The sequence below is a fragment of the Myxocyprinus asiaticus genome, chromosome 29, assembly GCF_019703515.2.
Source record: "Myxocyprinus asiaticus isolate MX2 ecotype Aquarium Trade chromosome 29, UBuf_Myxa_2, whole genome shotgun sequence".
NCBI lineage: Eukaryota > Metazoa > Chordata > Actinopteri > Cypriniformes > Catostomidae > Myxocyprinus > Myxocyprinus asiaticus.
Window position 1 is genome coordinate 28,674,022 of NC_059372.1, and position 27,568 is coordinate 28,701,589.

Genomic DNA, 27,568 nt, shown 5'->3' on the forward strand with positions numbered 1-27,568 from the left:
CATGGGTCAGGAAAGTTCTCATTTTAGCATATAAGAAAGGATATCAATTTTTTATCGATAACGCTTATCAACTCAACGCATTTATTGCTAATACTGTGGAGGATGTGGTTAGGGGCCAGCCCCTGTTTAACTCACATTAATTAAACCGACATAAAGAAGTAGCCGATCTCGATTATTTAAATGAATTTAAATGTTTGTTAAAATATGTATTATGTTATATTAATATCAAATAGTTTAACTTGAAATAAGAAATGTGTCCGTTTATTCTGACCATTTCGTCATCCTTAGTTTCCGCCCATTTTCTTTCTAGATCGGTCGTGACGTCAGCGCACGAGCCGAGTCGGTCCTCGCGATCATTATTGAACGACGTGTATTTGAGCGCTGGAAATTGATTCATTCCCGTTTCAAAGCCGATTATAGGTATAGAAAATAATTTACGAAGAACTGGCGATCTGCTGTCCTACATACGTTTCTCTTTTCACGGTAAGGAACGTCTCTCTGAACGTAACTAGAAGTAAATCCTATCTGAGCGCCTCAATCCTGCTACACATGCACGCTGCCCTTGGTCTGGGATTACTGTTGTAGTAGGTTTTTTCTGCGAGAAAGATGAATGCAGCCCGGTGTTGACCACCACCGGCGACCTAGCAAACCAATATGGATGCTGAGTGCGAAACGGGGAGATTAAAGGCTCTAAATCGCAACACTATCTCTTGGCCTCCATCAGTATTGAAACTCTTCCCACCGGACTATCATCAGATCTTGCTGTTATTTGTTAGATTTGTTCTGCTGCTGAATCTCAAACAATTGTCTGTTTGGTAATCCTCCGATCCTTATGAACAAGACACTACCAGTTGTCGTCCATTGCTTTCCTGCATCTTGATTAGGAATAGAAGTGTAATGTCCTTTACTTGTGACCTCTATATTATTGTGCTTTTATGTTGTAGTGTCTTACGCTACCCACGATCAATGAGGTCTTGTAGTTTTTAATGGGCTCATCTGATCAAGGAGCATCTGATTTTTGAATTGTGGTTAGTGGGAATGTCATAGTAGATTTTGTCATAATCTTACCTCAAATCTTGACATCCCAAAAGCTGTCTGAGAGATTTTAGTTTTATTTAAATTATTTATTTGCATAGAATTTTAAAGTGTATTAGTTGTCAAGAGGGATTGAATCATGTCAGATATTATTCGCAGAGGTTCATTGACTTTATGCATTCTCACATGACCACCACAATGTTTCGAGAGTTGCTACATGTTGGGAAAGTTTTCTTGATTGCGACTTTGGTAGTGGAGGGATTTTGCAAAATAGGCAGATGAGTTGTATTGAGTTGCTTCAAATGTTCTTTGTGTTTTTCCAAGAGTGTTTCCATAGTTGTACTTGAAGTGTCAGTAATTATTAGTGTACATTTCTTCTTAAAACCAAAGGTGACTTGCCATAAACCAAGTAGTATAGGTCTACTCATTTTCTTGTCATCTGTAGTGCTCGTGATACAGCCCAGGCCACCATCATTTGCAGTTATTTTATCTGCCAAATCTCAGGTTTGATTGTCAGTATGCTGCATAACTCTGAGGCAGGTTCATTTCATCCAGAAAATGCTGCTGAAAGTGCCTCTGCACTCCATTAGCTAATTAACTGGATGGTCTTGGAAGTTTTTCCCAACCACAGCTGTGCCAAGATTCTAAAAACTTTTTGTCTAGTCAGTTTTCTGGTCTGACTGTGTGGTTCCCTTCTTCTACAGTTTGAATCTTACTGCTAATTCAGCTTTTATATGTTTATTGTTTTGTTTGTCCATGCAATGTTGGGCAGTATTCACATTATGAGTGTCAGAACTCTACCAAACCATGCTGCAGAAATCAGGACCATTTTTGTGTCTTTGTTTAGACCACCCTGATTTGATAATATACAGACGTTCTTCAATGATGCTGAAATAGTTTAGAGGTAAAGATTTATAAAGATAAATTTTTCTCACAAGAAAAAAGAATCCTTTATAGGATTTGTATGAGAAGGTTTCCTGTTGAGTTTTGGTTAAATGTGAATGGAAAAAAAATAGGGATACACCGAAATGAATTTTGGCCGACACAGATTTTATCAAAAAACTATAGGCCAATAACAGTATTTTCCACATAACCTTGTTTATGTCATCAGATCACTGCTTTACTTAGGAATAGAGGTACAAGAGGTAAAGAGGTACAAATGCTTTTTTTTACTGTTCTAACAATAAATTATTTCCAATATATATAATTTTCAATATCTCAGAAGTCAAAGTCTGCTGGTTTCAAAGCGTTTTGGATTGTTTCCCTCATTATTTAGCCTATAGGTAAGTGCCACTTTCACAGCTGTCATGTTCTTAGTAGGGATGCACCGATACCACTTTTTCTCTTCAGATTACGATATCGGAAATCTCAGTATCTGCCGAAACCAATCCCGATCTGATACCAGTTTTATTTTTTTATTTTTTTGCATAATCAGTTTAGAATATCTTTACATTATTGTGTGGAACTAATTGGGAGTAATCTTTAATATGTAAAGAAACACAAACCTCTAACTACACATTATTTCAATATAAATGTATAGTTTATTAAGAAACACTTTATTATTAACTAGTATACTGGATAATGTAGCAGCAAAATTAACAGTAATTCCAGTCTTCAAGTCATCAGTAGAAAAGAAGACATTTTTTTTTTTTTTTTTGCAAAATATTTTCAATTTGTATCTGGACTTTAAAGGATTCAGATCTCTTTTTTTTGTTCAATTTAGTTATAAGACATCAGTCCACTTTTCATTCACACAGTTATTTTTTGGAATCCATTCAACTTAAATATTATTATAATTTGTAAACAAATGATAATAATAATAATAATAATAATAATATTATAATAGTAATATATCTCAATCATGCACCTTTAACTTGTAAACCTTCATGCTTTTATTTTGACATTCTGAACTCTCCAGGAAGTCCTATATGTGTGTGTTTGTAGGCAAGTTCACAGTAGTTTAATTCGCTTCTTATTCAAATTCTGGTAAAATGCACCTCCGGTGCTGTTCTAAATGCATTTTATAAGTGAACCGAACTATTGAGCATCTACATCTGAGATGTTGTTCGTGAGTAGTGCTCAAATATTGCGCACCGCGTGAAGGCTAAAAATAGGTGCGCGTGTGTGTCAACAGAGCAGCACCATTCACTAATGTGCTGGCACTGCGTGTGCATTTTATATATTTACTTATTAAACACAGCCTTTTGTGATTCACAGAGCTATTGCACGTCTTCAAGTGGCTTTGAATAAAATGCACGAGTCATATGAACAACTTTAATGGTGTTTTTATGGTTCTTTTATGTCATTTTTTGAGCTTGACAGTAACGAATATGACTAACACACAGTATCGGATTTGGTTCGGGCTCGTTGGACTGATACCCGATCTGTTTATAAACGTCAGTATCAGAGCTGATACCGATCCAGGTATCAGATCAGTGCATCCCTAGTTCATAGGAGTGCCAACCCTTATAGATGTTGTGGCTATTATTATTTGTGGATTGTGCATTTGAATTTACAGAGTTTTGTGTTACTAACTAATTATAAATAAACAATCGGTTTTTTTATATTGCTGTTTTTATGCTTATTACCGATATGCCAATGGTTTTAATTTGGCCAATAAATATAGACAGCTGACATATCCATTCATCCTTAGAAAAAAAGGCAAGCATAAATAAATAAATGGGAAAGTTGGTTGTCTGATTGACAAAATCATATTATTTGTGATTTATTCAACAAAATTGTTTTTGTTCTAAACTTTTTTTTTGCTTTCGATTAATGTAATTCTCTAAAATGTGCACTCTACTAGACTCCATTAGGGTGAATGTGAACCAATCAAGTATGTTTAACAAAATAAGTGTTATTTTAGGGTTTCCATTGTGGTGAAGAGTGGAGCTTTCGTTTAGATTGAGGAAGGGTACACCCTTAATTAGCATGCTAATGTATGCTATTGCTAGCTAAAAGTAAGCTAACTAGCATAACCTTACAAAATAAATCAGTAATATGATACAAAAATATTATGTAAAACTAAGGAAATTAATCATGTTAGGGACACATATAAAATCACTATTTAAAGGTGCATTCAGTAATTTTGTCCTCATTAAAAAGTTTAACTCTTAAAGACATAAATTGTAATATTGTAATATATGTAGAAAATCACTACCAATCACATTAAAATGAAGACTCCAGTGACCAGTCATATCAGTAACCTTATAAAAGCTGTTTTATTCTACATGGAGAGGGTCCACACATGGGGACTGCCATTTTAGAATTACATGACCAGCTGAATACTACTCAATCTCAGTAACCGTCCTTTCAGCTTGGTCTCATGAAATGTACGTGAATATGACAACCAATTCAAAATGTATGGCCATATAACATGTTTGGCTGCAGGTTTCAAGTGACATGTCCAGCTGGGGGCACCAAAAGCGAGTAAAGTGGTGTCGTATTCAGATGAGGTTTTAAGGTGAACATACTCCCTCATGTTAAACCTTTGCCTGAACCTAACCATTAGTGTTTTAAAATATAAATGAGACGTTAAAAAATACATCCTTACCTCATCAATGCCTAAACCTAACTAATAGTGTTTTAAAATGCAGAAGCGAAATGAAAAAGCAAATTTTCTGACGCAACCACATCATTTTGTGCCGCTTCTATGACTCTGTTATGTCACGTGTCAGCTTGAGTTCATGATTGGACTTGAACCGGTGTACTCCAACTGTAAGTCCAACACCCTATCAGGTGAGCTACCGCACAAGCTAATCATATTGGAATAAGTATATATATGTAGGTGGGTCTGTAATACAAGCATTAAAATGTAGTGTGTTGATATCATAAAATAGCAGAGTCTGAGTAATAGAGAAAAATAAGTATAATCGGCCATTAAAGTCATGATTTGAGTGAAAGTGAATAAAACACTTGTCGTAGTGCCTCTAGTGTTAATTTCTCCTGGAAACTGCAGGGAATTGTACCTGAAGCTACGTATAACAAATTTAGCAAAAATGTATATAGAGGCACGTTTTCACTATGAGACCAGGTTGGTTCTGTTATTTGACACTTTCAATCTTTGATTAAAGTAATCATGGCTGACTGTGAATAAGGGCTGAGTATCGATACAGATTTCCAGATTCGATTCCGATTTACAAGCTCTCGATTATATTTCGATACGATATCGACTCATATGAGTATATTTCAGTTATAATCTCCCTTTTGCTTACATATTAAATTCTCTCCCAGGTAATTCTGTGATTTATACAGGGGATCTTCTATCTAGGTACAATATGAAAATGAACATTATTCAGTGACAAATGGGTCACGTGTGTCTTGTCTTTGAGCACACATTACAGAGAAGAACTTCTAATCTCAACACGCTGTGAAAGGATCTCACTGCTGAATACTCCACCACTATACTACACAATTCATTCACTGGGGAGTGAAATCTAAAAATTTACCAGCCAGTTCCCAAATATATATATTTTTAGTCGCATAGCATGAAATTTGCTTGCAAATGATTTCCTCTGATTGTAGTTGATGGTTGCGCATAGAGTAAAAGGTTGATCTTGGGATTTAAGAATCGATATCGAGATCGTTCAAATGAAGATCGCGATGCATCAGAAAATCAATATTTTGACCCACCCCTACTGTGAATAACACATTTCTACAATGGCATCTGAAACTGAAAACTATTGATTTTAAATGATGCTGCATCCAAGCTGCTAGGTGTCAGTGTAAGTCCAAGATGACACAAAGACAAAAGTTACTTAGTGTACCTTTGATTGGGTCATTTAAAAAAAAAAAAAAAAAAAAAAAAAAAAAAAAAACTTTATTCCAATATGTTGAAATTACATCAACAAATTATGTTTTCTGACAAAGAATTAATGAGCTAAACCAACAGGAAAAAATATATTGATGTAACTTAAATGATTGAAGTGGAACTGATGTACAAGATTAAATCATGTAAATTCAGAGCTTTTTTCAGTGTTTGATATAACTATTTACTGCCTTTATACGCTAATATATAAATTTGGCTGCCTTTATATCTATTAACATTTTTTCTCTGTGAGAGTTATGGTTCTGCATTGGTTGCTCTGATTGAATTACTAAGTTCTTTGAAGAACGTTTGGGAAAACACCACACTAGCCCATACATTTCACACTTAACCTGATATGTGCTGCAGTGCAGTGTCATACTATATTTAACACAGAGCACACTGCCTGTTCTGACTGCCATGTATTTTAACTGCCAGAATGAAGCTTAAGTAGTTTATCAAATAGACACTCTTTCTGAATCAGCTAAACAAAAATGCCCTATGATCATGTTGGATTGGTGCTTTAGTTTTAAAAGTATAACTGCTCTTTATATGATCATAATGTGACAATCATTGGGCTTTTTCATGCTAGGGAGCTTTATAAAATCATGAATATGATTACTGCATAGTGCTTTTGCCAAAGCATATTTGGAAATGAAGAAAACTCATCTCCTGTGTTAAATTGTTCTAAAGGCCTGATAATGAAAACGTTTGCACTGAATATCAGCCAGACAGGCTGGTGCTGTCTGAAGTGCTACTATCTGTGCTACTATGTGACTTCTTTGTGATGTAATACAGATATCCCAAAAGCTGTCTGAGAGATTTTACTAGGTTAATTTATCTATATAGAATTGTAAAGTTTATTAGTGGTCAAGAAAGATTGAATAATTCTGGTAAATTGGTTGTTTCAAGTGAGCATTGGTAGAATATGTAACACTGCCATTTTAAAAGCAGCCCACTTGGTTTGAATTTGCTTTGAGCTTTGTTCCTCATTCTGAAATTGTATTAAATAGATCACTAGAATAATATTAAAGACAGAATATGGTAGTGTGACGGTGTGATCAGATAATGATATTAAAGCTCTGGAAAATTATGTGATTACAGATTATGTCACGGCACGCTGATCATAAAGGTCAGAAAGTGTACTTGTTCACATTGAATATATTCAAGACCAAAGGTATTTTACCTTTCCCTCACAAATTTATTTTAGTTGTGTAAGGTGTTGATCACAGATTAAATAGTCAAGAGACTCAATTACAGAGAGAGAAATGATGTGAGAAAATGAGTATCTTTCTAAATATGAAGAAATGAGAGAGGTTGAGGAAGAATGGAGAACCCATTTGATTATTATGAGAATGTCAGAGGAGAGAAGTTAGTGAGTTTAGCAGAGGCTGACAGATGGTATTAGCAGGACTCATTTAGAGGTGTTTGTGTGTGCGACGTGTGTATTTCTGACCTGAAAATTCACATTTCACATGGCACACATATGTAATTTAGGCCATTGTAGGCCTTACGCGATCACAGATTGGCCACTGGTCACAATAATATCTATATCACCTTCACTTCACAGTGCTGTGGTGGGTTTTTAAACCATTTTTACACAGTAACTGTTACACTGATTCACCTCTGTTAATGTACTAGACCTATTTTTATAGTTTTATTTTGTTTACATTTTTAAAAAGCTGATATAAAGCACCTCTCAGTCTCCATTGTCTTTGTTCCGTTCTTGTTGTGATTGAGTCCGAATCCATTATGGTCTATTAGAGTTGTCAAAAGTACTGGTACTTCAGTAACAAGTCGATACTAACATAAAAAAGACGTAACGGTGCCAGTGTTTCTGCAATACCGAGCACCGACTATCCGGTACCAGCGCGCAGTATGAAACACAACTGCTTTAAAATGCTTACAGGCTTATTTTGAACATGTGCTCTGTTACTCCTTGTACACTGAAATGGACAATTAATCAAATGAAAATTGTGACATGTCCTAGTGTGATTTATTAAACCGCTAAAGGCCGAAATCTTACTGTGGAAGAGCTGCGTACTTCAAATAAATCTGACAGCTCAAACACTAAAAACTTCACAGACATTGAGAATCATTCACGTTCTATGAGATGACAGAGCAGAGCACTAATCCACTGTGAACTAGGGATGTGTGCTACGACTAATTTGACTGTCGTTTAAACAGAAGTTTTGTAACCAACTAGTCTAAAGAGAAACCAACCTTCAAAAAACAGTAAAAAAAAAAAAGTTATTATGCGACCCATTTAAAATACTTAATATATTCCAAATCCGATGCTAAATTCTATTGAAAAGGGGCATTTATCTGTGACGTGCTCGCCTTGAATTATGATCATTGTACATTAAATATAGAACATGTCACTGAATCAATGTTTGCGAATATTTAATAGACATATTTATTGAAAACAATTGAATGAATAGTGCAGAATCAATGGAACAACCATTAAAAGCCTGTTCTAAACGGAAATCACCAAGTAAAAGTTACTTACCATATTAAAACAGTCAGGACATTGTTGAAAATAATTAACAGGTAGGCTAAGCCAAATCTATGAGAGAGAAAAAAATGCACTGATAAGTTGCGTGTATTTCACGACGTGCAGACGTGCATTAGCCATTGATCTAATATGACAGATGTTCATTAAAAAACGTTAACCAATAACAGTTATGATGTAAAAAAAAAAAAAAAAAAAGCTATAGGATAGAAAAAATGGGCCTGTGATGTTGCCTGCAATAAACCTAATGTATTCTAAACATGACGTACACACAGAATAAAAGATAGTTTAACCCGATAAGCTGTCGGCACCTCGTTGAAAATAGCCTTCTTAATCAGCAGATAAAAAAAAAAAATGGCTACTTACTCAAAAGCATAATTTTTTGTTGAGTAAAATTAACCCGTCGACATGGTCTGGTGAAAGACGGGACTTGACTCACCTGAGGCATCTATCCTGCGCTTGAAAAAGCCCGCTCAGCGGAAAAATAACGTACAGCATGCACAGATTTATAGAAGACTCAAATGTGAAAACATCCATAATAGGGACTTTCAGATGTTTGGAAAGCCGATTCCTGCACCACCGAAGTGATTTCTTAACTACTTTGCTGAGTTTGCTTGTCTAGCAAGAGGACATTTTCCTGCGCGCACTGCGAGAGAGAGAGGGAAGAAGCCTGAGGTGAAATTAAACTCTGTATCTGCTCCAGATATCCTCTTTTTTTTTTATTTATTTTTTTATAATATTTGTATTATTAATTCTATTTAAAATATGTAACATTAATATGACAGTAATTTAAGTGCAGCCTCTGTAAAAAAAATATAAAGCCAAACGTAAATGTGTAAAAATTATGATCAGTTTAATGGGGAAAATATTAACCGACTAGTAATTCCGGTGTCAACTAGCAGCATCAGAACCGTTTAGTCGTCTAGTCTCACACATCCCTACTGTGAACCACTCAGCGCATGTAAACGATATATTTATATAATCACAGCATTTGCACTTTAATCTCAGCTCAACTTTATTTATATCGCATTTAAAACAACAGAGTTGACCAAAGTGCTTCACAGTAATAACATTTAAAATGAAACATTTCAGAATTACCACATACACAAACACCAGTAATCTTAAATACAAACACTCCAAAACTGTGTCCTACATTTCATTTGTCAGACTCAAAGGCCAGTGTAAAGAGTTGAGATTTCAGACGTGACTTAAAAGTCTTCGACGATCACACTGAGCCATGTAGTGAACTGTTTATCCGTAAAAGTGAAGTATCCGGCAAAAAACACAAGTCATAATAAAAGAATGATTCAAAATAAAAGCTAGATGCTTGAAATTGAATTAAAATATATTAATAATACAACTGTATAATAAAATGTAATATTCTCTGTAGTAATAATAACAATAATTAATCAATTTATCACAAGCAAGACAGCTGTTTATAAAGGTTTGGCAAAAAACAAAAAAAAAACAATGGTTTTAAGACACCATTTTGATGATTAAATTAAACTTTAAAACATGTTCTGAAAAATAATAATTAAACTATAATTATGAAAATAATTGTGACAACACTATGGTCTATTGTCTATGGTTTTTGGCACTACAGTGACTTGACTGGCAACTGTTAATTACTGAATTAGCCTTTAAATCTTAACGGCAGTTTTAATGTTTCGACAGGCATTGCTCAGGGTTAGTGATGTGTGAACCAGAATGTCATTTGCACTGAATGATGTTACTCAGCATCCTCCTCTACAGGACGTAGACAGTGCATCTAATATCTCTGACGAGTAATAGGGCTTTTTTTTTCTTTTTCATTTGTCTCATCACACAGGTTGGTTTATTTGACTTCGGACCAAACAGGTTGATCATACTGAAATTTGTGGTTGACTTTTTATTTTTTGAAGTAGCCTAATCAGCCATATAATCGATTTTAAGAAGCCAATGATTGTTTCACTGTATTTGGTAGCCCTGATATATAGGATATATTGGAGTCCCATTAGTAAAGAGGACAATGACAAAATTCTGAGCACTTTGTGACAGAGACTGAACTGTTTCTTTGTGAGTGTGTTTACAAAAACAGGCTGACATGATGAGCTGTAATGTAACTTAATGTTAAGGTCAATAAGAGTTCACTCAAAAAAAAAAAAAAAAAAAAAAAGTAATTACCCTTAATTAATTGAATGTGAGAGTTTTTACAAGCAATTTAATTTTGTTAATTGAAATTAAGTCATTTTCATTTAGCCAACATAATTTAGTCAAATGTATTCAAAACAATGTACTATGGTAGTTTTAACTCAACTTTATTAGGTATACAAACTCAATTTAATAATGTTTTATAAAAATTTTAAAAATCTTATGTTGGTCCAGCTTTATTTTAATCATTAGTATATGCCAGGTGAGCAAGTGCAAGGACAGTGAAACTGTTGCACTGTCAGTTTAATTGCAACTGCAACTTAATTGCAACTGCTTACGCCGGTTATTCTCCGTGATCGGGGCGTGAGCAGCGCATTTTAGTTTTGGCGCCCATGTTAACAGATTACACCCTTCACATTGCAAATGGGAGTTGCGAGGTGACATGTCCCAGAAGCATCCCAGCTGCAACAGTGAGAGGATAGTTTCAGCGCTGAGCCTATTTTTGCCGCGTGGCTCACACTGAACTCGGCGGCTCTGGGTGTAGCAGGTAACTAACATAATCAGTAGATAATAGAAAAGACGCAAAAGCAAATAAACAATATTTAAACTGAACCTACTATACACTACAATGTATAGGTTTGCATACAAGCAAACACAAAACAGTGAAATAAAGGAAAGAATAAATAAATAAACTGCAGGACTTTTTCCCGTGTTGTATATATACAGAGACAGTTTAGAAGAACCACTGGTATTAAAATGATATGGAGAAATTGCAATGCCACAGGTAAAAGAGCCAATCACCTTTTAGTTAAAGACATCGCCTGTCAATCAACTCAAGAACACACATGCGCATTTGCTGATCCAGCCTGAAAATAGCGGTTTTTTTTAGTGTAATCTGAGGTAAAGTAGCAATTTGCAATACTATTGTTGTCAGATTTTACTGCTGATTTTAAATGTTCTTTGATCGGAATCATGACCAACCGTTTGGATTGTTGGATTGAAATTTCAGTCTTTGCACATTCAAGTAGATAGGAGCTGTACATTTATGCCGCTTGTTTACAAAAAAAATAGCTGCCCATCCTGCCCGAGAGCATTCCAAAGATGACCGCAGAGTAGACTGACTTAAATTGAAAGGAGCTTTGATATATTAACCAATCACGACCAAGTACGCTGATAAACAAGTGCAAGTGACTGCCTGCCATTGCCATTGCAAAATAGAAAAGAGACGCAGCCAATGTAAAAGCCCAAACGCAACACATTGCTCACGGAGTATGTGTGAATCCGGTGTTAAAGAGCTAAGCAGAACTTCAATCAAACATCACTTGAACATGAAAGTCCATCCTCAACCTAAGCACAAGTGTCATTCTTCTCCACAATGGTAACCCTCAAAACTCCAGCCTAACAGACACTCTTTATAAATACCAATGTAACAGAACATTAAACAATATCAAATCTCCTGCTTTCTTATTTTGCTACAGAATGAATAAAATAATGCTTAATTTCAGCATTTATTCACTTCATCCAGTCCCAAGCAAAGCATTCTAGGAAATTAAAATCCCATGCCCAGTCTCATCAATGCTACAAAAAGTATTGTTCCTGTAGTCCGAACTCAACTGGATTAAGTAATTAAGTAAATTTTGCAAATTTAATTGGATAGAATGCAATTAAATAAAATTGTAATAAAATATTCTAGAATTGTGTTGCTGTAGTTCATTTGAATTAAAGGTGCACTCAGTATTTTTGTTTTCCTCATTAAAAAAAGTTTAACTCCTGAAGGCATGAATTGTAATTTTGCAATATATGTAGGAAATCATGAACACTCACATTAAAATGAAGACTCCAGTCAGAGCAGTAGCCTTATAAAAGCTGTTTTATTCTACATGGAGAGGGTCCGCACATGGGGGCGGCCATGTTAGAATCACATGACCAGCCGAATACCACTCACTTAATCTCAGTAACCGTCCTGTTATTTGACACTTTCACTTATTGATTAAAGTAATCATGACTGACTGTGAATACTACATTTCTACAATGGCATCTGAAACTGAAAACTATTGATTTTAAATGACGCTGCATCCAAGCCGCTAGGTGTCACTGTAAGATGACACAAAGACAGAAGTTACTGTGTGCACCTTTAAAGGAGTAGTTCACCCTAAAATGAAAATTCTCTCATTATTCACTTACCCTGATGCCATCCTGTGTATGCCTGTCTTCAGCAGAACACAAATGAAGATTTTCAGAAGAAGATAGAGCTCTGTCATGTCCTTATAATAGAAGTACACGGGTGCCAGCATTTTGACGGTCCAAAAGTCATATTTAGGCAGCATAAAAGTAATCCATGCGAATCCAGTTGATCAATTAATGTCTTCTGAATTGAATCGATAGGTTTATAAAAGTCAATAATTAAAACATTTTTAACTTTAAATCAGCACTTCCATCCATGGCTCTGATGCTGTTTGAAATGGCCCAACTCTCGCATGACTTTTGTTCTTCTGTTTTAAATAAGCGCTCTCCCAAATTCTCGCTTGAACTCGCCAACATCACGCTTTGCGTCAGCTGCTGGCAGGAAGCGCTTTATAAAAGTTAATAGTGTTTTAATTATCAATACATTTTTTACACAAACATATCAATTTGCTTCAGAAGACATTCAGTGATTGACTGGAGTCACATGGATTACTTTTATGCTGCCTAAATGTGACTTTTGGACTGTCAAAGTGCTGGCACCTGTGTACTTCTATTATAAGGAAATGACAGAGCTCTATCTTCTTCTGAAAATCTTCATTTGTGTTCTGCTGAAGAAAGACAGTCATACACATCTGGGATGGAATCAGGGTAAATTAATAATGAGAGAATTTTCATTTTTGGGTGAACTATTCCTTTAAGTTAACTGAACAACCTGCAAAAATCCTTTTTTGAGTATTCTTGAAAGAGACGTGGCATATTCCAGGAATTGAGATTCTTTGTAAGTTGATCTTTTACCTAATATATTCATAATAAACAAACAAACTAAGTGCATTTGTCAGTATATTGGCCCGGTTGTCCTGTGTGTGTATGGTTGTGGCAACCTTTGTATGATTGTGTGTGTTTACTATACATGCATGTGTCACAGCCTCTGTGTATTTGTCCATGGTCCACAGACTCTCTTTAAACATGCCTCTCTCTCTCATGCTGTTCAATCCCTCTACAAACAGACCACTTAAAATAAGCAGCACGTAATACAAGCCATAATGCTTCACCTGCTCAGACAGATGGAGAAAAGATGGTATATGAGTATCGTGGGAGTAGAGATTAATGATATATAGAATATTCGCAATATATTTGCGACAAATTTGCTGGTAGTAAAAATTAAAATTGCAAATATCACAGTTTCCCAAAAGACTGTCATTAATTTGACTAGTTTTAGAGCAAAATCCTTCTTTATGACAGCATCAAGAGATGTTTTAATAGTCTTTTAAACTCTCGCCATAGATTCTTTTATATATTTAAATGTTTTATTAAAATATATATAGATAAATATTGCTCTATTACTGTGTACTGAAAGAATGATGCATAAATACATGACAGTGATTAAATACAGGTATAAAACTCTTCCTTGTGTTCATTTAGTAAAGAACAGTGTGGAAAACATTCCCTGATTATGTTTAACTATTCGTATTGTGTTTTAGTAATTAAATGAAACATTTTAAATCTACTTCGCTGCAATGAGCTCTTTTTATCAAATAATCGGTCCACTGATTTAGGAAAATTTACACATTTTAGAGCAACATAAATGTCAAGATATATATTGAATATCACAATCAATCATATTGAGTAGTCTGTGGAGACTTTGGCGGCCTTCTTTAGTGCACAGGTGGAGATGGCCACTAAAGATTTAGCTGGTCCATATGGTGGTGTGGAGACAGAGGGGGGAGGGTGTGTTTCTGTGTGTCTGAGAGAGGGAGAGAGATAGATGAAGTGTTTTGGTAAGGCTGCATTGCAGTGCAGAGCTGTGCACCTGTTGAAACCACGCTAGTAATCAGGTGTAATGAAACGCTAAGTAGGAAGTCCATCTGCTTGCAGCCCAGACACACACACATATTGAAAATGGGAATCAGAGACAAATTGCAGAAGTAGACTGTACTATATTTGTACATTTTCTGAAGACAGTGCTGTATGGCTTAGTCTGTCTTTCAGTGTAAATCTTTGGGTTGTTTTTTGTTTTTTTGTTGTCCGTCAGGCGAAAATCATATGTCTGAAGTAATTGCTCAGATCTTCTTTGTGCTGAAGGGCTTTTAAGGTATAATTAATATTCATAGCACAACAGACCGATCTCATTGATTAATTTGGCAACAGTAGGTTGAAAGTTCTTCAGCTAAAATCAGTCTGTTTAATTTGATTTAATTTCAAATCCCCCCCCCCACATACTTCACATGCTTCAACAGTGCATCTTGAATTATTTCAATTTATTATGAATATCTTAATAAATAAAGTTTCAATAACATAATGGCAAGTGCTCTGAGGTAATGCAGCTGCGCAGAAACGGTGCAGTGAAGAGGACATTCCATTTTACAAAAACATCTTGCTTCGGTTCCTCCGTCCTTGTTTCCTTTCCTGCCGTCCTTTCCTCGTTTCCTAAGAGGGTAGAGCTAGGAAAAAAGGAAAGGAAGCAAGGAAAGGAAACGAGGATGCACAATTAAAGAAATGAGAAGAACCTTGTGTGACCCGGCCTACCCAAACGGTACCATCAGATTTTAAGCCCGAACCTGAAATAGCTCAATCTCTTTATAATTTCTTTTCCAAGCAAGTATTGTTGTAATAGGCTGTATTTTATGTAAGCATCACAGGCAACATTCGTAACAGTAAACATACACGGTATTAACGAGGCATGGTGGCCTCTTGGCACACGAGCAGTAAGGAAAAAACAATCTGGAATAGGGCTGCACCTAACGATTATTTTTTTATCGATAAATCTAACGATTCTTTTTCCGATTTGTCGATTAATCTTATGACTAATTTGCAGATTATTCGAAAGATTTTTTATAATTATTACTTGATTAATATAACAATTAATTAATCCAAAATAAATATAAAAAACTTGTCATTAATATTTCAATATTTTATTAAATGATCTTCTCTTAAACACAAATGTACAAGAAACAAAGTGTGCCCTGCAGGGCATTATTCTGCAACAAAAAACAGTGTTACTATGAATGCAAACTTTAATACAGTGAAAAAGACACTCTATTAGCATAACATAAATATATATATAAATAAATAAATAATTTCAACATTCTTTTGAATGTCCATGTACTAAAATAAAATATTTGATGCCATGAGTGTACCTTCATTAACAATTAATATTATTTTGAATGGCCATGGAAAATGAAGCAATGTGATAATTTTATCTGGTCACAAAAAGTAGTCTGTTAATTTACTTGATGAACTTTCACCTTTTGCTGACCCTTTATGCTTCACAGAGCTAATGTGCGCTTCTAAATCACTTGCACCTTTATTAGCAACTAACACATAAGTGCCAGCTTTACATGTCAAACATTCTGCTTCACACGGATCTCGACCTGGACGAAAGCATGGGAATTTTTTGTGTAAATCTTCTGTAAATTTGCACTTTCGTTTGGGCATTGTTTCCACTCAGCTGTCATTTGCTGCTGCGGTCAAGCAACTGTTTGATGGCGAACACAACAGCGCTTTGCACATTTGCGGAGAGATTGACAGGCAGGAATTTGGCCAATAGTTGCTGCAAGCCTCTTATAATTGACCAATTGGTTTTCGAGAAGGCGGGACTTACAAAGAGGGGTTAAAGCAATGCAAATATGCACGCACACACAATGAAGTATTAGACCAGATGCACATCATAATGCAACTAAAGCGGAGTCCCGGACATTTTCACAAAAGAGGACATGTCCGGGAAAAAGAGGACGTATGGTCACCCTACGTTAGCAGCGGTGCAGAAATTACTTTTAACATAGGGGCGATGAGGAACATTTAGAAAATCAATTTTAAGTGACTTCTACTAACAGAAACGTGTTGTAATACTAATATGTCATGCTTGGGTGCGGACAAAAAGTAAACAGGACTTATGGTGCTGCCTTGCTGCCGTCTTGACAAAGCGCTCCGGGATGCTTTCACTTCAAGTGTTTGTTCATGGCGGTTGTACTGCTGTGATAAGCCATTTCCAATCTGCATAGCTTACACAGCACCACATTGTTGGGTCTCTGGCTAAAATACTCCCATGCTTTAGATGACCATAGGCGAGTTTTTTTTAGCTGCAGCTTGTTCTTCGGGGGAGTCCATACCTAAACCGGGCGCTGCCATTTTAATTACTCCAAATCGACATATTTCTGTAATCGATGACGTCGATGAATCGTCCCAGCCCTAATCTGGAATCATTTGTAACAATGTAACCATCACATGAAGACTTCTTTGCAGACAGAACTCCTTCAGAACATCAAATCTTTGTAACACCTGTGCTAAAAACAAGCTAGATGAATGAAACAGAATGTAGGTGTCTTGACATGCGTTTTTGAAAGTTCTTTTTAACTTGATTTCAAAATGTGGCAGTCCTGTGCAAGACGCTGAAGAAACTGTGAGACGTGATGCAATGTGTCATGTAAGCAGGGTTGGGAGAGTTACTTTTGAAATTTATTCCACTACAGATTACAGAATACATGCTGTAAAATGTCATTTGTATGTATTCCGTTAGATTACTCAAGGTCAGTAACGTATTCTAAATACTTTGGATTACTTCTTCAGCACTGGTAGATTTTTTCACTTGTTTTGACTATAAAAACTCTGCCAGTGCAGTAAGACAAAATACACATGTTAAAAATACATTCTTTGAAAAACCTAAATATCTTATGCAGTGTTGTTTCTAAAACAAGATCAATCAAATTGATTTTAAGTATTTTTAGATATTTTTACAGGAAAACAATACAAAATTTATTATCAAGAATATGATTTTTGCCCTAGTATCAAAGGTCTTATTCGAAAAAATGAAATTATGATCCAATGTGAATTTTCTTGATAAAAAAATATGATCGTGCCTGGTAACATGCATGTAAAATGGCTAGAAATAGCATTTTAGCTTAGAATAAAGCTGACAATTTACACAAGGTTTATTTCTATTTCTTCTGCTCCAAACTTACTTCAAACTTACTTCTCTGTCTGCTCGTATAAATGTAACACATCATAAGAAAGTGTTTCACCACTGTTCAAATGCACTTTGGATCACATCATTTATATGGATAAATGTTTTCCATCTGAAAGAACTAAATATTAAATGAAACAAATAACAATAAAATGCAAAGTAATCTCTTCAGTAATCAAAATACTTTTTGAATGTAACTGTGTCAACTAAATATGACAAGGTTTTCTACTTTAGGATTGGTACATGATGACACATTGTAAAGATAACAAACAATCATAAATAATATTTACTTTGAAGCTAGATCATTCATTTTTACATGTTTGAATTGAGTACAAATGTAGAATTTACTTAATATTTTCAAGTTCACTCTTAAACTAACTTATTCAATGTAGAAAGTGAAATTTACTTCACCAACAATGTTTTTTCTGTTTAGTATTTAGACATTTAAGCCACACTTAAAAATCTAGTGTCATTGCATTAGATAACATAATATCAAAGCAAGTGTTACACTGTAAAAAAATAATAATAATTATACCAGTGGTTCTCGACCTTTTTGACTCCAAATCTCCCCATTGTCTGAGAAAACATTCGAAGCCCCCCATGTAGGCTATTAGATATTTATATTATAAGATATGTCTATTATAAGATATTTCCTTAAAACTTGTGATTCCAGAAATGTCTAGAACTGTATATTCTTCATAAAAAGCAGTAAGTTGAATTATAATAATTATATAAAATTATAATAACCTATCATATTTTAAATAATTTTAAAGAGATCTTGAGGCCCCCCTGGAAGTTTGCTGAGGCCCCCTAGTGGGTCCAGACTCCCTGGTTTAGAATCACAGAATTATACAACTTTTTTAATGTGTATATTTAACTTGTAACTGTAGTGGAATACAGTTACTTATATTTTATATTTTAAATACGTAATCCCGTTACATGTATTCTGTTACTCCCCAACCCTGCATGTGAGAGAGCAGTGTGTCAAAGAGCAGACGTGCGCAAAAACAAATTTGGTGTGAACAGCCCCTAACTCGCGCGTGACTGTGAGAGCGAGTGCATGTGCAAAACAAGTTAGCCTGTTTATTTATTTTTTATAACTTACATACCCAAACCCGAAGCCATACCCAAACCCGGCTCAAAACCCTGCAATGACCTCAACATTCGGTAGCAACATGTCCACTTCCCATGTGATCATGTTGAGCCTAAACAGTGCAGGATGAGTTATGCAATGTTAAACACTTAGGGTTATGGATTTTAAAAAAACATACTATTTAACATTAATGAAAACAAGGCTGTGAGGTACGTAGGACAGTCCGTTCAGTGTTTTAATGTTGTGTCCTTGGGGTGTCAACTGTTATTTCAACGAAACATTGAAAACAAATCTATTCACAAATTTCCAGGTGACAGAAAAACTCAGATAAGCATGAGTTATGAAAATGTGGTGTGATTTAGAACAAATTCCCAGGTACGACTTAATCAACAGACCGTATTTCCATCCTTCAGAGCCTTGTTTTGGTTTGTGTCAAATTAAATGACATCTACTGAGACTAAATTCTATAGGCTGTATTAAAGTAAACACTCCAACATTGTCAAAGGCTTTTCTGAGATAATGGCCTTGATAAACTTCCTCTTAGAGTTTTTGCACAAGGCTAGCTGTGACATCATTCAGTAGCCCAAAAAAATCTCACTCAAACACACTCTCTTAGTGTGTCACATTTAGAAGAATTTTGGGAGTGTGTGGTAGTGTCCACCCTGAAGCACACAGGGTTTGAGAAGGGACCGAAATAACCCTTCACTTATTCAGACGCTCCACTAATACTAATCTGATAATACTCGCTGACAAGCTGCACGATTAGCCTTGAATGAAGGCAAAACTGTCCACCACACCAGAAGCTTTTATGATACTTTTTTACTATTTCAAGGGGACATTTTAAGGTCTACAAAAAGACGGCATCAGAGAATCAGTTGGTGGCTAAAAACACTTATTACCGTTAAATTACTCATCTGTTGGCGGCCATTTTGTGTGGAGGTGTCTTAACCTGAATTACTCTAGGTTAATGGGTTATATTACTTTGCTGCATACAGGAGGTCATAACTTCTGATCCTCCCTGTGTGTAAGACATTGTCTCTCTCTCCCCGAGTACATTCAACTACACCTACCCACTCAGCAACATACAATCAAATAGCAAATAGTCTTACCATTTTGTTGGCATATTGTTTGGTTGAAATTGCAGCTTATTCTGGCCAAGAACTAGACTCTGGGCCAAAACAAGATGGAGCTGACTGACTGACATTTTAAATGAAAAAAAAATTACATTGCGTTTAGAGGTAGGTAAATCTGAAATCGATGATAAAACAATAATAGGCTGGTTTGCAACAAAGTGGTAGCTCATACAAGTGATGGTACAGCAGTTTTTGGGAACGGTGGTACAGACAACAAAGAAATTGGTTGAAATTGTGTGTAGACTTTGTTAGTCCATATGTTTGTCCAACTGTAATAAGTACTGATAATATGATGAGCATAACTCTGCAAACAAAGCAGAATAGACAGTATGTAGTCAAATAATATGCATCGGATAGTCTGGGGTTGGTCTGTTTGCGTGCCATTTCAGGCTGAGAAATTGTTAAATACATGTCGCGCATTATCTGTCTTTGGAGCACGCACACAACAAATAGGTGAGTTGTGGTCTAATTAACATGTATACATGCTGGACGAAGCCGAGGTACAATCTCATTATCTGTCTCTCAGTCCGATTTCTATGATAAGTCTATATGGAACTTGTGACAGAAATCAAGTATTTTTCAGCCTAAATAAGGTGCATTGTAATTACCTCAGAAGCATACCAAATCTTAACTATCACCAAAATGCAGAATGAGAGGTTTTTTGTCTGCAAGCGCTTTTAATGTGGAGTTCAAAGCGGCGCTGATGCAAATCATGAACACGGCTTCATGATTGCTGTTGAAAAGTGCATAGCCATGGTCTGCTGGCTGATTCATATTGTGGAGGATGAGAGTTTAAGAGATTTAATGCCCATTGCAATGAATACTCAACCTATGGGGACTTATTCTTTTAATTAGTCAACCTCCCACCTAGACTTTTGGAAATGTTTGATGTTACTTGAATTTTAGTGCATTTCTATCTTTATAGATTGATTGGTTACATCATCAAACACTCTGCCACCATGATGGATGGAGACATCAGTAAACAAAGCGGTACCAACAAGATAAATAAATTGAAAACATTGTGACCTCGAAAAACACAAGTTTATATGGAAACGTTGGACAGTATTTCACGATGGTGTTATGAGAAGATAAATATGAAGATAAACTTAACTGGTGGATTGGATCCTTCCAACTTGTAACAAAAACGCTTCTGGTTCTGATATTATCCACATGCATTGATATCCTCAATCCTTCAGGAACAATGTTAATCCTTACATAAGCCATGAAATATATTCAAGTCTCTTAAATCATTATTTTGTCTGTGAGTGTTTGCTGGACTTTTATAGTTAAACAGGCTTTTGGTGTAATTACTACTTTTATATTTGTTGTCAGTTTATGGATTCATAGCATATCATATTTATAAATTAAAAAGTCTCTTTATTCATAGATTCATAGCTCTGTCTTTGCTGAAACCTGCTGCAATACAATGACTGAGAGTGTGTACTGCTGACTTTAGATACAAGACCCAGACAAGTGTTGTATTACTTTGAATGTAACATTGTCTACTTGAAAATAAATTTGCTAAATGAGACACGGTTAAACACTTAATGGTTTTGGAGTATTCAATAAATAAGAGCATGCACAAGATATAATAGCAAGCTTACATGCTGATAACTGTCCCGAGTCAATTTATTGTCATTCTTCATTTACACAGGTGTACAAGAGATCAAAATATTTTACTAAAGGGCCACGACAGCAACAGACGAACACTTACGAGAGAAAGATCCAGGTAAACATTAGCGTGCCATTAGACTGTACCGTAGCCTTTAGCTGGCCATCACACGTCTGTATTACTCCAATAACAACGGAATATATATCCTAACAGATACTAGATTTATCTTTAAAGACGTGATTAGAATACACCCAGCTGAAAGTATTTTTTTTTCTCCGTCTATTCATCCAGGCTACGTATCCCTTCTTTTCTTACAAAACGCTCTGATGTCCAGTTCTTTGTTTTTCTTCGCCCATTGGCCAGATTATAGCACTATACAGCTGGTTACCATTTAAAAATCAAAACAACCAGATTATAAACTCGAAATATTATGCTAAACTTTAAATGGTATTTAGTAATACTCTTTCTCACACTGCACCATCAGGAAAATGTTAATGAAGCATTATATTGTTACATATTGTTTTGTTTTTTCCAAAGAAGTAAATGAATGCATTTTGACAGGAAAAGAAGTATATATAGCGTCAAATTTCAGCACTTTCAAAATCTGAGATTAATCACAGATTAATTATGAATTATATGATTAATCGCCATTAAAAAAATGTAATCGACTGACAGCACTAATTATTACTTAACTCGTAGTAATGTTCTTTGGTCATGATAATTTTCATAATTATTAACGGTTTATACATTTAAAACGGGTAGCTATAGCCTCACATTCCTCACCACTTTTCTGCAAATTAAAATGTTAAAAGAAAACTTCTTTTGTTGACCAAAGGATTGTAGGCCATATAAGCTAAAAGGCATGCATGAATGCAAATCGCCTAGAAATACAGTTGTACCATTCGGGCACACTGTTTTCATCATACTATGACTTGAGACGCACTAATCTCATGGTCACATGACTTCAGTTAGTTCTGTGGATTCTCTGCAGACCTCAGCTTGGACTCATAACACACTATATATGCAGAGACTCAATGCTCTGAGAGGAGCATTGAGTCATAGGTAATTTTCAAGGAGTGATGACATTATTCTTGGTTGAGTCTGTTGTAGGCCGGTTATTCTGTTGCTCTGATGCAATTGTGGTGGTTCTCAGTGTCTGCTGATCTTAAAGGTAATGGGTATTTATTCTCAAAAATGATGGTTTATGTGATGAGACTCATTGATGTATTAGACTTTCAAAGAAATAATGTTGATACAGGGGGCTAAATAAAATCATTCTATTTCATATTTCAAAGATTTATTGCAACATGCCTCACTGGGATGGCAGAGTTCATAAAGCATACATAACAAGCCTATATCTTTCTCTTCTTTCCATTTCAGAAAGTGAAGGTGGTTGTGTGGTGTGAGGAGTGTGTATGTGTGTGCGTGTGTGAGTAATGGCGGAACAGCAGAGACAGCGTTCACTCTCCACATCAGGAGAATCATTATACCAGGTCCTGGGAGTCGATAAAAACACAACACCAGAAGACATAAAAAAATCCTACAGGTGAGAGTCTTTTGAAGTACTCTTGATGGATATAGAAAAATGTACAGTTTTTTTCCAACAGTGGTGATGGATAATTTTCAGAATGTATTTGTTTGTGTATATGTAGTGTTTTTTGTTATTATTATTACCAAAGCAGGATTGTTTAAGTAGCTATACGTTTGCAGGTGCTTGGAGAAGGGTATAGCTGCAGGCAGTACTCCAAAAAGGGGCGTGAGCTCAAAATCACCATATTGAAGAGCCCCTAACCTAACCCTTTCCCTAACCTTAACCATGAGTGGAAGTGACGCCCCCTTTTGGAATTGCCACAACACCCTTTTGGAGTAACCCCACCTCCTTTTAGATTAAACCTGCCCTCTTTTGGAGATTCTGCCCCCATTTGGAGGTCTCCGGTCTGCAGCTATACCAACTTGGCTGCTTGGCAAATGCAATGTTCCAATTTTATCTACAAGAGGGTGACAGAGAGCTTTTGCCGCATTTCCTCTTGCCATTTGTAATGGCATACCACCATACTATTCTTACTATTCCTACAGTGTATAGTATGTATACTACATGTATGTACAGTACGCAAACTTTCTATTTGCATGGAATACCTAATACATTTGACAAAATATACAATAGGGCACACTGCACAGAGTACTGAATCCCACAGTTTTATCCACATGACTTGTACCAGATAGCATTTGTACATTTCCGAGATGTCTGTTTTAAAAGCATTTCTTCTAAAAAGAGCAGATTTGCATATGTTCTAAATCATAAAAATCTCCAAGACATCTACTGAATGTGTTGTTGACATCCGAGAGGAAAAAATACATCTTCCAGATGTAAACACACACATCAGTTAGATGTCTGAGTGATTGACTTGTACTATCAGGGAACCTTCCATTTCCAGTGTAACAAATGAACCGAAAGGAATTACAACTGCAACTTTTTTTTCTTTCTCTCCCAATTTTGGAATGCCCAGTTCCCACTACTTAGTTGGTCCTCGTGGTAGCGTGGTTACTCACCTCAGTCCGGGTGGCGGTGGACAAGTCTCAGTTGCCTCCGCTTCTGAGACAGTCAATCCGTGCATCTTATCACGTGGCTCATTGTGCATGACACCGCGGAGACTCTGCATGTGGAGGCTCCTGCTACACTCCGCGATCCTCGCACAACTTACCACGCGCCCCATTGAGAGCGAGAACCACTAACCGCGACCATGAGGAGGTTACCCCATGTGACTCTACCCTCCCTAGCAACCGGGCCAATTTGGTTGCTTAGGAGACCTGGCTGGAGTCACTCAGCACACCCTGGATTCGAACTCACGACTCCAGGGGTGGTAGTTAGTGTCAATACTCACTGAGATACCCAGGCCCCCTCAACTGCAACTTCTTAACATCTCTTTTTTGACAGAATATTTGATCTGACTGCCAAAAGTTTAGTGACTTTCACACAAATTTGTATTAATTGTTTTTTTTACAAGGAACACCACTCACATCCAACGTGATGTGGTCATGTCACAACAATGTAGCTTTCTACTCTTTGAAATGTTTATTGTGGAATAATGCCTTTTATTTCACAGATCTTTTTTAAACAATAGTAGGAAGTATACAGTGCACAGTATTCAGGAAATAGTAAACTAGTTTTCCATTCCAAGTATTTTCCATGTTATACGTTTAACACACCAAAATAATAATAGCACAGACACCAGAAAAAGTTCATGGTTCGAATAAACTTTAATAAGCTTTATTCTCATTTCTCTATTTTTGGTATGCAGAAAACTAGCTCTGAAGTTCCACCCAGACAAGAATCCCGACAACCCAGAAGCGGCTGACAAGTTTAAAGAAATCAACAATGCTCATGCCATTCTGTCAGACCCCACCAAACGCAATATCTATGACAAATATGGTTCTCTCGGCCTCTATGTGGCAGAACAGTTTGGAGAGGAGAATGTCAATACATACTTTGTATTGTCCAGTTGGTGGGCCAAGGTCAGTCATACATGTAAACACACATACATGGATATAGATACTAAGTTTGTGTACATGCAGATGTTTATGCTAATTTGCTCTTTTTTTTTTTTTTTCTCACGACAGGCATTGTTTATATTCTGTGGTGTGGCGACAGGTTGTTACTTCTGCTGTTGTCTGTGCTGCTGTTGTAACTGCTGCTGTGGGAAGTGCAAACCTCATCCTCCTCGATCAGAGGAACCGGAGTTCTATGTGTCTCCTGAAGACTTGGAAGCTCAGATGCAGTCTGATGAGAGAGGTGAGACACAATGAAATAAATCAAAATTCACCCAATCTGCTTTTATAAATGCTCTTGGTCTTATTATGCGCTATCCATCAATGTAGTTGTAAAAATAACAAATGTTGTTTTCATAATCTTTCATCAAAATGTACATTCTTCTCAAACAGCATCAGAATTATCTTTTCTGCTGATGTTACAAAGGCCATGTGGGCTGCATAAAATTATATTATGAATCAGTATCATTACCTAACATGTTTCACCCAGTCGCAAAGTCTGTTCAGGATTTTATGTGGCTTTCAAGCAGTTAAAATGTAATGCTTCGCTTTTACGATTAACTGGAATGATTTGAGTTTGGGCTGTTACCTGGCTATGTTTGTGTTGCAAACCAGCATTATACTGACGTCTGTTTTCCACAGATGGCAGCAACCCCATCGTAATGCAGCCCTCATCTGCTTCAGAGACCACTCAGCTGACCGCAGATTCTCATCACACCAGCTACCGGACCGACGCCAGCTATTAAAACTCCTCTGCATAACCTCCCTCTCTCTCTTTCTTTCTCTTTCTCACACACATGGGACCACCATGCCAGATGAGGGCGCTGTGGTGAAACAGTGTTGAGAGAGAGAATCAGAGAAAAGAGGATGATGGGTTACATCAGTTGAGCAGATCTTCTGCTGTATATTTGAAAAACCTAAGAAACGCTCCACTGTACAGGGAAATAAAGCAAGTTAATTTTTATTTGCCCTTTACCTCTTTCATCCCCTAACCTACTGCTGTATTCAACACACACACACACACACACACACACACACAAAGACTTGCAGTGTCAGTACAGTCTTCCTATAAATGTTGTGCATCTTTAGCATCTCGTTAACATGAGCTGAAGAATGACTCCCCTTGATTTACAATTGTCTACATGATCAATGAGGGTAATTTTGATTCTTTTGATTTGTTAAAGGGATAGTTCAACCATAAATGTAAATAATCCCTCATGCTGTCCCAGATGTGTATGAATTTTATTTCTTCTGCAGAACACAAACTAATATTTTTAGAAAAATATCTCAGCTCTGTAGGTCCATACAATGGACAATGAATGGTGGTCAGAAATTTGAAGCTCCAAAAAGCACATAAAGGCAGCATAAAAGTAATCCATATGACTCCAGTTGTTTAATCCATGTCTTCTGAAGTGATGCAATCACTTTAGGTGAGAAACAGATCAATATTTAAATCCTTTTTTACTATAAATCTCCACTTTCACTTTCAGAGTGTGAAAGTGGAGATTTATAGTAAAAAAATGACTTGGGTACTGATCTGCTTCTCACCCACCATATCGCTTCTGAATACATGGATTAAACCACTGGAGTCATATGGATTACTTTTATGCTGCCTTTATGTGCTTTTTGGAGCGTCAAAGTTCTAACCACCGTTCACTTGCATTGTATGAACCTACAGAACTGAAATATTCTTCTAAAAATATTTGTTTGCGTTCAGCAGAAGAAGGAAAGACGCATCTGGTATGGCATGAGGCTGAGTAGATGAGATCATTTTCTTTTTTGGGTGAACTATCCATTTAATATTAATAATTTATTAAATGGTAATCAAAACGCTAATTGCATCCCCCAGTTCAAACACTTTAATTTCCAAACAGTTTAAAGTGATCTAAACAATTGCTTTTTCTTAAAATCGAGAGCAGGAAATCAGACTATTTTTCATATGCTTTAAAGCATTCTGTTTTCAGAATGGTTAAAGATAATCTAAAAATGGCATAACACTAGAAACAACTCGATTATAGTAAGGGATGTCACACCTGCCGACTGTTGTTTACCTTTCCATGGATTTGATTGGATCTCTCAAGCACAAACCTCCCAAACTCGTCATAGACATCATAGTTGTCCTAACTTGTTTTCATTCTGCAGTTTCAACATTCCTCTAAGTCTAAAGTGTGTTTGTGTTTCACTGAGATGTTCTCCACAGACCTGCGCTTGTTAAGTTTGTTTCCACAATAATGATTGCAGCCCATTTTTGTTAGATACTTGATAAATGACATCATAGCCCTAAAAATATCAGGTTTAACTTATTGTTACTACATCAATAGAATTTGATTCCAATATTTTCATACATAATATTTTTATAAAGAGTAAGGCAATGTAGTATAATCTGAAGATACTGTGTTCTTTTATTGATGTTGTGTTTGTTTATGTGAGACGTCTCATGTATGTGAGTGGCATCCAATAGGCATGTACAGTTAAGCATAATCATGAAACGTTTAGATGTACTTAATTTCAGCCACATGGCTTACTGGTGGTGGTGTGTGTGTGAAGGGAATGTGGTGG

The 27,568-nt window shown here is 36.1% G+C and overlaps 1 protein-coding gene across 2 annotated transcripts; it reads left to right on the forward strand.

Moving 5' to 3' along the window:
* Positions 1–323: 323 nt before the first annotated feature.
* Positions 324–26,326, forward strand: LOC127420416 (dnaJ homolog subfamily C member 5-like). Of its 2 annotated transcripts, XM_051662698.1 has the most exons (7): positions 324–483; positions 21,506–21,580; positions 22,574–22,634; positions 22,844–23,009; positions 24,763–24,976; positions 25,082–25,253; positions 25,652–26,326. In XM_051662698.1, exons 4-7 carry the CDS (start codon positions 22,900–22,902, stop codon positions 25,753–25,755), a joined length of 600 nt encoding a protein of 199 aa, XP_051518658.1. In that variant the 5' UTR covers positions 324–483; positions 21,506–21,580; positions 22,574–22,634; positions 22,844–22,899; the 3' UTR covers positions 25,756–26,326. The 2 variants fall into 2 exon arrangements, with proteins under 2 accessions (XP_051518658.1, XP_051518657.1); XM_051662697.1 differs by lacking the exons at positions 21,506–21,580; positions 22,574–22,634 and having other exon boundaries at positions 25,652–26,324.
* Positions 26,327–27,568: the final 1,242 nt, after the last annotated feature.

Bases quoted from the DNA above. Each gene is read 5' to 3' on its own strand.
- LOC127420416 (XM_051662698.1), top strand. From the start codon at position 22,900: ATGGCGGAACAGCAGAGACAGCGTTCACTCTCCACATCAGGAGAATCA. The intron at 23,010-24,762 runs GTGAGAGTCTTT...TTTGGTATGCAG, and splicing joins GACATAAAAAAATCCTACAG to AAAACTAGCTCTGAAGTTCC. The intron at 25,254-25,651 runs GTGAGACACAAT...TGTTTTCCACAG, and splicing joins GATGCAGTCTGATGAGAGAG to ATGGCAGCAACCCCATCGTA.